Source organism: Balaenoptera ricei, chromosome 4 (assembly GCF_028023285.1).
Source record: "Balaenoptera ricei isolate mBalRic1 chromosome 4, mBalRic1.hap2, whole genome shotgun sequence".
Taxonomy (NCBI): Eukaryota; Metazoa; Chordata; class Mammalia; order Artiodactyla; family Balaenopteridae; genus Balaenoptera; species Balaenoptera ricei.
Window position 1 is genome coordinate 103811375 of NC_082642.1, and position 11377 is coordinate 103822751.

At 39.0% G+C, this 11377-nt stretch overlaps 1 protein-coding gene across 1 annotated transcript; it reads left to right on the plus strand.

Moving 5' to 3' along the window:
• Positions 1–746: 746 nt before the first annotated feature.
• On the plus strand, positions 747–2056 carry LOC132364399 (uncharacterized). Its single transcript, XM_059919991.1, is given in 3 exon segments — positions 747–1223; positions 1651–1914; positions 1916–2056. Coding segments are annotated over 3 exon segments (882 nt in total).
• Positions 2057–11377: the final 9321 nt, after the last annotated feature.

An 11377-nucleotide genomic window follows, 5' to 3' on the forward strand; every position in this document is an offset into this window, starting at 1 on the left:
TCTGGTTAGAGACATAGTTACAATGTTCAGAAGTTAAATTATAATAGAAAATAATAAAGGATAACTTTCCAAATTTAGTGATTATTATTAAAGGTGTTTAGAGGAGAGAAATCATTATGGGCTGAGATGATTAGGGAAAACCTATAGGGGAAAGTGGAATGTTTTTAAAGAATAGTCATCTCTGACTCCATAGAATACTGGATTTAGTGTCCCTCTAAGATAGTAGTTTTCAAATTTTAGAGTGCAGGAAAATCACTTAAGTTACTAGGAAAAAATGTAAATTCCTGGAACCCAGCTTTAGAGATTCTGAATGTAGGTCTGGGGTATGACCCAGAAATCTGCTTTTTCAAAAAGTACCCCAGGTGATTCTGATATACATGGAGAATACTGCTCTGGAAATTTGGCAAGTTTCTGCCTAGGAATTTATGCTAGATTTGGCTGAGTCTTATTAAATCATGGATTTTGTGTGACCGGGAGGAACTCCACTATCCATGGAGCAATTACTTCAGTGACTTTCTCTCTCCTTTTAGGGAAGCTGAGATCTCCCAGGCCAAGAAGAACAACCTGAGGACTCTATTTCTGAAGGCCATTGAACTCCTTTAGATAAGTCCAGAAGGGAAATCTGAGATCAGTACAGCTGTTTGTCTATGATAGCTGAGGGTAAATCATTGGAGTCAGGGAACTAACTACTTCCATTAGCATTTGACTGTTGGTCCTTTTGTTGTGAGCTCCTTGTTTCTGCAAAGATGGCTGGGGTCAGCACAGTGGGTCAAAAAAAAACCCTAGATGAGAGAGGTTGGGAATCTCCAGTCTGCATCCCAAACCATGTCGCTGATGACTTGAGCATATCAGCAGATACTCAAGAAACAGAGGATAGATTCCACCCATGGGAGAATGACCCTCTGAAGAGAAGTTTGGAATTATCATCAGAGCCATTGGAGGGGACATCTGGAAGTCATGTGGGTGATGTTTCACAAGATCCTGTCAGGCCTCCAGTCCAGAAGAGAAAGCTAGATCCACTTCCAAAAAAACATAGACATCTTAGAAAGGTCGTAAGGACAAAGAGAATGAGAAAGAGCAAGAGGAAGAAGAAAGTGGAGACCCACTGCCCTGGCATTCTTCCAACGCCTTTGTTACCACCACAAAGTGAAGAAGATGAGGTGGTAGATAAAAAGCTGACCCTACTCAGTGCCAAGGAAAGTGATCCTGACCTTCCCAATGAGGTAGGGATGAGGCATGTGGTAGAAAAATTCTGGGCTTGCCACACACACACCAAGCATATACCCAAACGTATAATGGCTCGACACTCTAAAAATGTATTTCTTTCCCAAATAACAATTCTAAGTGGTTCCAGGATGGAGGCTGAAGGAAGAGGGCGTGGGTATCACAAAGCCATTCAGTGATCCAGGCTGATGGTGCCTCTGCCAACCTCAGCATGCAGTTTCCATGGGGGATCCTGCATTACTCTAGAAGGGAAAATAATGACAACTCTTCACCTGGGGTGGGAGGAGCTGGGGATAAGGAACTTGAGAAACAAACTAGGATCCTTGGGCCCAGATAGAGTATGAAAGAACTGGTTCCGAAGGTCAGGTTCTTTCTGTATAGTGCGTTCGCATTGAGGGCTTTTAAACTTTTTTCTTCTACTTGCAGGACAGATTACAGAGTCAGCAGGATGAAGGTACCTGTATGATGCATCAGGAATGTCAGATCCAGCCCTGTGAGCTCTCCGTGTCCCAGGAGCTCGGGCCCTCTTCTCCTGCAATGACATCCTCGGCATCACCACCACTCTGTTTCGGTCGTTTTTTAAGCTGTGTCTGCCAGACCTTCTCAAGGTCTAGGAAGAGGGAATCTCCTGGAAGAGAGGGCACCAAGCAAGCTGAGACAGGAGGTGATGCTAAGGCTCTGAGACCTGGTCTGCTGAGAGTTCTCGGCAAAAACAAAGTACAGCCTCACTCAAGTCTGTAGCAAGTTGAAATTGATTTAGGTTTCCCGTGTGTTTAGTTTAATAGTTTTCTCTGTGTCATTGTTCCTGTTAGTTGAGCTCTTGTCTGTCTAAAAGAGCTGCTTTTAAGTTGAGATCTTCAAGCCTAAAGAGGTAGTAAAAGCAAAGTAACTTTGAGGCTTTTAATACCGTGCCCAGGAGTGGGATTGCTTCTTACTTCCTCCCATTAGACTGAAGTAGGATTCACTCTGGAGCAGTGGTTCCCAAATTCATGCATATTTCACTCATGTATTTAGTTGGCCTAATTTTCTCTAACTTCCCTGAGGATGGAAGTTGTACAGTTTCATCATTTTGAGTAATGTCTCCTGATATCTATCACCAAGTGGAGACTTCTTATGCCCAGCTCCTCTCATTTTTTCTTTTTAACCTTTAGCTAGAGATTCATTTTGCATTCTTCATTTTCAGTACTTTGTTGAAATTCTGCCACTTTCTACTTGATTTGGCTATGCCAAATCAGTGGGTGGTGGTTATTACTGTTCTTTCACATGATGCCACAATTACTCTCCCATCTCTAAGCATTGTTTCGTTTTCTTTTTCTTACTTGTTAGTAAGATACCTGGCTTCTGAAGTGTGCCTGTGGTCTTCTCTCTGTATTGAAAACATAGTCACACTAGGTAATGCTCCTTCCTTGTCATTCTTTAACCAGACTCTCACAGAATCCTGAGTTCTTCTGAGAATTGCAAATACAATAAGTACTTTAAAAAAAAGTTCTAGATCATTTCACTTCCCCCTTGTTCTGGTATGCTAGGTTACTCCTCTTCCCAGGATAGAAAATAGAGTTTAAATTAATCTTATACCCTCCTATGAGGAGGGAGTAGGTTTAAGAAGAGTTTGAGAGTTTCTCTGTAGCTTTAATTACCTATTGTTATTTCCTACTTGTCCCAGTGTCCCAACTCATATAAGATTAATAAATAAAAGTAGAAATATCAATAAGTGTGTAAAGGATCTGCATAGGAAGGAAGTTATATATTTTCTTGCTTTCTTAAGACTGACCTTGATGGTTACTATATTGGAATTAGAGAAGATGACCAATATGTTTGTTTTGTTCTTTTCTCTCCTGGAACAGGGCTTTGTACTGTTGAGAGAATGTAGTTGGGAAGGGAATAGAATAAGTTGCAAGAGCAGTGGCAAAGATCCTTAAGACTCCCTTGGAGGTAATTGGTAAAAATTGACCTTGAAAAAGTCTTTTGTGTTATGGTGTGTTGAGGATTTCAAATTAGAATTAGGAATTTTGCTAAATGTCATACTCAGTGCCTGGAGTAAAATGGGGCCCATTTCTAAAGTCAGTCATGCTTTGAAACCTTTATTTTTTTAAACAAGTCATTGATTTCTTGTTTTAGAAAGTATGGAGTTTTAATAGAGTTAATAGACCATTATAAATGGGCTCAAGCTATTACATGAATTTCAAATTATCCAAACTATATTTATGTGCATGTTTTCTCAATTTAATACAGGCAAGGCATAATGTACATAAAGTCTTGAGTCACAGAGCCTATTATTAAAGGCTCAAAGGAAGGTAGATATTAGTGTTGCTATTAATACTTTATTACTGTTATTGTTTTTTATCATAGAAAAACTATCAGTTGGAGCCTAGTTCGCCATATCTCCAACCCGTCTCCCATACTGATTTTCACATAAGGTTTATTTACTCCAAATTTAGAGGACAGGTTTCAGATAAGGAAAGATCTGTATAAGCACTTAGTTTTGAAACGCTTTTGCTCATGTGTCTTGACCCCTTGCTCACAAACAGGAGAAAGGGTGTCCACCTCTCTTCTGATGCATTTGTAAATGAGGAAGTGCATGTTCTCTGGTTTCAGATTTTGTGTTGCTGTCTTTTTGGTTTGAATTATTAAACATGGTTTATGGCTTAATAAAGTTGCTTTTATAAAATATATTTAGAAAGTTAGTACAACTGTATCCAAGTAAAAAGAAATTAAAAAATAAAATCTACTACTATTGATGAGAGATAAAGCTTAGGGGTCATTTTTTAAAATTGTTTTCCAGCAAGGCAGATAAACATATTATAAATGTGTTGTAAACAGAAATAATTGACAAGTATAAAAATGATCATATTTAATGTGTTTAGTTCCCTATTTTGTCATGGGAATTCTAAGAACTAGGTAGGTGGCAGGTGTACTTATTGCTATAGGTCAATTAAGTTGAGATTAAGCGGGTCAATTAAACTTTTCCAGTGATTTTCCTAAGATCACTCATTAAATCTGATAGGGAAACATAGTACAAGTTCTTTAAACAGATTATTTAACCACAAATCTATGGTTTTCTTTTCTATATGTGATTGCTTTTGCTCTGTTCTTGTTCCAGCATGCCATACTGAAACACTTCCTGCTAACCATTTTGTTTTTTTCACCTTGTCCTCACATTACTGTCCAAATTCCAACTAATGTCATCTTTACTTACCTGGAAAATTTTAACATGAAAAAACTCTGGCTGATGTAAAGTTATACAAAGAACGAACAGAGACTGTAAGTAACTGATTTACTTATTAAAATGAGTTTTGACAGAAAAAGTAGAAATTGTCTAGTTCCACCCTCCTATTTATCCAAGGAACCTGAAACACAGGTAGCTCTCTCAAGATGACATAGCTGGTTAGGGGCAAAGCTAAAACAAGTAATAGCTAATAGATTAAATATTGTACTTTTTATGTATCATCTGTGATCTTCAAGCAATCTGTGTAGGGTTGATATTAATATTTTCATTTTAAAGATGAGATAATTTAAGTTCAGAAAGGTCCCAGAACTTGATAAGTCTTGATGGGAAATCCAGACCCAGGTTTGTTAGTCTCCAAAGCCTGTACTCATTACATTCTACCTCTCAGTATTATAATATTATAAAATCTCTTTGTTTCTAGTCTAACTCTGTAATGTCAAGAACAGGCAATTTCTTTTATTTGCCAGAATTTAGATTTTAACCTTAATACATCTGCAATAAAAATAGTCCAGTAAAAAGAGTCTAATTAATATGACTATTTCTTCCAGGTACAATTTCTATATTAGGTAGTAAATAAATAATAAAATAGTTAACCTAAATATCATTGATAAAAGAAAACTGCAGTGTAATATAAACAAAGTTTTAATCATTACAACCAATTAAGCTTAGACAATTACTTACCTGGAAAACAATCAAGGAAAAAAGGGATAGTACACAATCAAAGCAGGGCCCTTCACTTGACAGGGTCACAAGATAAAGCACAGCAAAGGTGAATTATGTCCCATAGAGAGCTAGTCGACTTGAGAGTGTTTCTAACCCATTTTCAGGTGAATGATTTGGGACGTGGGTAGCAGAGAGACAGGCTCTTCTACGTAACCCAGTGACCCTTGAAATAAGTGAGTATACTCCTGCTAATGAACTCCAGGCTTTAAATAGGAAATTTGAATTTTCTCACGCCTTAAAACATTCTTTTCATTCTGATTTGACAAGGCCTCTCTCAAGACAAAAGGAAAGAACAACAAAACTGGAAGATTCAAGCCACTGGACTGTGTGGCCAAGGAATGTTGTTCTTCATTTTTTCAAATTCAAGTCGTGAGGACAGCTGTTGTACGTGGGAGATCAGATTGGTACAGATTTCTTGTACTATATTCTGTCAACTATAAGGAATTGCAGCACTGCTCCCATCATGGAAGCTCTGTGATGGACTGTCTCAGACACATGGTTAAAACCCTCCCGGTTCGCAGTGCTAGAGGAAGTAAGTCTTTGACTAGGATCCTTGTTCCGCCTCTCCCCACCAACCCCCGTGCCTTAGAATCAGTCCTGCAGTTGGTAAGAGACTCAAGGAAGGCTATTTTAGTAGAGGAACGCTATTTTTATAGAGGTTTATAGCCTACATGAAGACAAAACCCAGAACAGATTAAAAGAATCTTTAAATAAGTTACATAATTTTGGATAAATTCAGAATTCTGGGATTCTATTACAAATGATTTCTAATGTGAACTTCTTTCCTGGTTGTAATCACTATTCTGATTCTTGGATGCCTGTGAAAATACACAGTTCTGGCTCATTACAATGGTAGCCCTTCTGGTGAGCAGGACAATAGATCCATTCACAGACAGTGATGAAACAGTAACTGGGATTTTTAATAACTGCTGTGAGAAATAGCCCCTTAATGTCTGTCCCTTTTCTTGAAAGAAAGAAGAATGATAATGACTGTAAAAATAAGGAAAAGAATACATTTCAATCAGCATTTAGTACCAAAGCTTCTACTTGGTCTGTGATGCTCAATAAGAATCTCTGGATAAAATTTATGTATAGAAGATAACAGATCCCATATGGTTATCCCATAACCCCTTCCCTAAAAGCTACCATTCATCTTAATTTAAAATTTGGTTTCATTTTAAAATTAAAATTATGAAGCAAAGGTCTATATCTAACTCCGTAAGTTGTCTAATTCTACCTGTTACATAATTATATAATAAGTAGTTGGGAAATATCTGCCTGAATCTGGATTTAAAAGTTGAAAAATTTAAATACTGAATCCTGGTTTTGCCATTTGCTATTGTGTAACTTTGGCTATTTATTTAAACTCATTAATCTTTGGTCTCCTCACCTAAAAATGGAAGATAGTAACACCCCAAAGGTGGTTTTGAGGACTTCATGAGATAATCTCTCTGAAAAAGTCTAGTGACTGTTTTGTAGTAGAAAGCTTTTGACATTGTAATACTTATTGAATTCTTAGAAAACAAAACAAAACATTAACTTCACTAAGTGCTCTACAAGGGTAAGCAATGCACGGCAGTCTTTACTTCTCAGAGAACTAAGTTCATTTCTGGGGGTACCACGTGGAGCAAATAGTTTTCATATTTCTTTATTCCCAATTTGAGTGTCTCTTGAGAAAATTTTTATCTCAGAATTTAAGTCAAAACCCCTTTATTGTTACAGTCTGTGAAATCAATATTAGTTCAGCCTTTATTCTTTTTTTTTGGTTTGTTTTTTTATTGGGGAATAGTTGTGTTACAATGTTGTGTTAGTTTCCGCTGTACAGCGAAGTGGAGTTCCCTGTGCTATATAGCAGGTTCTCATTAGTTATCTATTTTATACATATTAGTGTGTATATGTCAATCCCAATCTCCCAACTCATGCCCCCACTTTCCCCCCTTGGTGTCCATACGTTTGTTCTCTACACCTGTGTCTCTATTTCTGCCTTGCAAACCAGTTCATCTGTACCATTTTTCTAGATTCCACATATATGTGTTAATATACGATATTTGTTTTTCTCTTTCTGACTTACTTCACTCTGTATGACACTCTCTAAGTCCATCCATGTCTCTACAAATGACCCAATTTCGTTCCTTTTTACGGCTGAGTAATATTCCATCGTATAGATATACCACATCTTCTTTATCCATTCGTCTGTCGGTGGACATTTAGGTTGCTTCCATGTCCTGGCTATTGTAAATAGTGCTGCAGTGAACATTGGGGTGTATGTGTCTTTTTTTAAAAAATTTATTTATTTTATTTATTTACCTTTGGCTTTGTTGGGTCTTCGTTGCTGCACACGGGCTTTCTCTAGTTGTGGCAAGTGGGGGCTACTCTTCATTGTGGTGCACGGGCTTCTCATTGCAGTGGCTTCTCTTGCTGTGGAGCACAGGCTCTGGGCACGTGAGCTTCAATAGTTGTGGCACGTGGGCTCATGGGCTCTAGAGCGCAGGCTCAGTAGTTGTGGTGCATGGGCTTAGCTGCTCTGCAGCATGTGGGATCTTCCTGGACCAGGGATCGAACCTGTGTCCCCTTCATTGGCAGGCGGATTCTTAACCACTGCACCACCAGGGAAGTCCTGCATGTGTCTTTCTGAATTATGGTCTTTTCTGGGTATATTCCCAGTAGTGGGATTGCTGGGTCATATGGTAATTCTATTTTTGGTTTTTTAAGGAACCTCCATACTGTTCTCCATAGTGACTATATCAATTTACATTCCCACCAACAATGCAAGAGGGTTCCCTTTTCTCTACACCCTTTCCAGCATTTATGGTTTGTAGATTTTCTGATGATGCCCATTCTAACTGGTATGAGGTGATACCTCATTGTAGCTTTGATTTGCGTTTCTCTAATAATTAGTGATGTTGAGCATCTTTTCATGTGCCTCTTGAGGGCCTTTATTCTTTTTTGTAGGGCTGCATAGATACTCATCTAGTCATAAACTGGTTTAATGCAATATCTTTTTTTATGTCATTAGCATTTTCTAAGAAAACTTCATTGTAAAGACAGTTTATTCAATGGCTGTAATAGAGTGGTGGTTCTTAACTTTTTCTGCTTAAACCCTCCTAAATGATAGGAGATATCCTGTCAATAACAATACTTCAGTATAGCAATGATTATTGAATGTTTAATGAAATGATGATAGAGACACCTACCAGCAATATTAGAATTCTGGAGACATTATCATTGGGAAAAGTGCCCCCTCCCCTGTATTTTAATAACCTCCTTTACCATTTCCTTTATCTATCTGTTGAATATTACTGCAAGACTGACTGTGTAAAGGACCATTAGATTCCAGTGTTTGTGATCTGAAATTTTATTTTGTTCTACTCAATAAGCATATATGGAACATATGTGCCTAAGCTGAAGCTATTTTATCTCAAAGTAAAGCAAAGGACACATACATAAAAAGTAGAAGAACCTGTCTGTCCTATCAAATAATTTGCAGACTGTTCAGAGAAAATAAGACAAGCGCTCACACTGTGACTACCAAACAATATTAAAAGTATCCAAATGAGCTTAAGAGAGCATTTGACAATGTTTAAGTAAGAACTGATAGGATGCCTTGTATTGGAAGGATATTGCAAGGTGGAATATAGGAGATGCCATCTTTGAATAGGTAAATTCTGAACTCAATTTGAGGGAAGAATATGGTCTAGATTTTATCCAGTCCCACAGCCAAAATGTTAAAATTACTTTACTGGATGGAGTCCTGGAGGCTGGATGGAGCCAGAGCACAGGTGTGACCAGATCCAATAGAAAGCTGGCAGAAATGGTGAAGCCATTCAGACAAGTCCTTTGTTCAAGGGTAGGCAGTTTAAAAGATGGGTCAGGAACAGAAGACAGAGCTACACAGTTAGGCCCTGAGTAAAGGCAGTAATGGTACAGAGGCAGTCACAAAAGAGAGAATAAAGAGGGCCTAAGACGTTTATCTGAACAGTAGAAAGGGCTATGGTGTGTTGGTCATGAAGCATTTTGGGGGGAAGGTCCCCTCCAAAGGAAAACAGGGTGGATAACATTGAAGGAGATGAAAGTGGATGATTCAGATGGAGGATATCATGAAGAAAGATACAAATGTGGCATTATTAGGTCATATATGGGGGACATGGAGTAGCTTAGAAATGTGTGGTGGAAAGTAATGAGAAATAAGATGGGGCCATCTGAACCCCATTATTGTATTCTATACTTGGCTCTGATTCATAGTTGAGAGAGAGCCATTGTAAATTCTTGATCTTCTCTAAGGAGGTAACATTGCCCAAGTTAGCAAGCCTAAGAAGGAGCAAGTATGGGAGTAGAGATGTGCATGGGCATTAACCTAAATTCAGCAATGACCTCTAAGAATATGTTGTTTGGTTAGCTGCTTTCTACTATATATCTGGGCTAGATGATTGCCTCTTTTTCACCACTTGCTTACAAATAATATATATATAATTTTTTTTAAAGATTTTTTTGATGTAGACCATTTTTTCTTTTTGTCTTTATTGAATTTGTTACAATATTGCTTCTGTTTTATATTTTGGTTTTTTGGCCACAAGGCATGTGGGATCTTAGCTCCCTGACCAGGGGTCGAACCTGCACCCCCTGCATTGGAAGGCAAAGTCTTAACCACTGGACCACCAGGGAAGTCCCACAAATAATATATTTTTGTAAGAATGGTAGATAAAATTAATGATTACGAAGGAACCCTTATGTGAAAACACATAGTAGTTTGTATTATGAAGAATGTAGAAAATCATGATCTGACTTAGGTTTCACATTCTACATTAGTCAAAAATTAAACATAATACATTTGGTGGAAACGTCTAAATGCTTATTCATAAGGTAATGTTACTGACCCTCCAGAGTTGGTCTCCAGGAAGGGTCCTTCTGTCCAGTGTCGCTGCTGCGAATAGAAGGAGATGGAGTTCAGTTCAGAAACAAAAGGAAAGCTTTATTCTTGGGCCACAGAATGGAGAGGTGCGAGCTCTCTCGCTCTAAAGCACAGGCTCTCCTGACAGGCTGGGGGGCGGGGATGCTTTATAGCGATCCCGTCAGCGGGCGGGGGCAGAGTTCTCACTGATTGGTGAGAGGTGTGTTGCCCTCGCTGCAGATCGCAGGGCGGGCGCAGCGTCTCTGCACGCGGCCCGCCACCGCCATCTTGAATTGCAGTGCAGCGCTTCTGCACGCAGTCGCCGAACTGAGGTGAGGGCACGGCCGTTGCACACGAGGAACTCAGGGCTGAAGAGCCGGGTGCAAGGCCTCTGCACGCGGCATTCTGTGAGCAAGTGAAATGAGACTAAGCACAAAGGGAAAGAAAAGGTTAGACTTCATTTTATTATCTAGTTTCTATTTTTATTTCCTGGGAATTGTTAATGGGCTTTGCCGGTGACAGCAACAGAGCGGTACAACCTAGTATTTGAGAATCCCACTGCAGACAGAGCCTGGGTTCAATTCCTGGTTTTACCACTTAGTAACTATGTACCTCAAATTCCTTTTTTTGTGTGTGCCCTGATTTGCTCATCTGAAAAGAATAATTATACTTCATCATAGAGCTTTGGTGAGAATTAAATGAGGTAACACATTTAAAGAACTTAGAACTTGGCACACAAAGTGCAAGCTCAACAAATATGCACCTGTTGTCATCAGATGGGCAGGATCCTTTTTAAAATACTGATTTGCGTGGGAAGAGGTGTTACGGTTTCAAAGGGGGAGGATTGCATGAGGTCCCTGGGGAGTCTGACCCTAACTGTAGCGGCTCCCAGCCTCACCAAACATTCTGCGCATGGCTCGTCACCACACCTGAAGAGATTCTCTGTGTTAAGATAGGTATCACGTGACTATAGTGTATGTTTCTTAGCATCTGATTGTGAAGGAGTCTAATTAATCCTTTATCCCCAGTGCTCAGCACAGTGCCAAGCACGGTAAGCACACGATAACTTCTCAGTAAATGTCTGTCGAGTGAATGAGTACACAATTCACGGAAGAACAGAATTTCAGTATATGCAAAATTAAATGTGCCATTCACACAAACAACATTTTGTTTCTCTCTCAGATAGCTTTTGCAGTGTTTGGCACTGAAGACAACTCTCAGATCATAAGACATAGTGGGAGATCCCCCAAAGGGACTGAGTATGAAGTTTTCATCAGTTAAGTGGCATGGAGCATGGGATCAGCTTTAGGCTGATT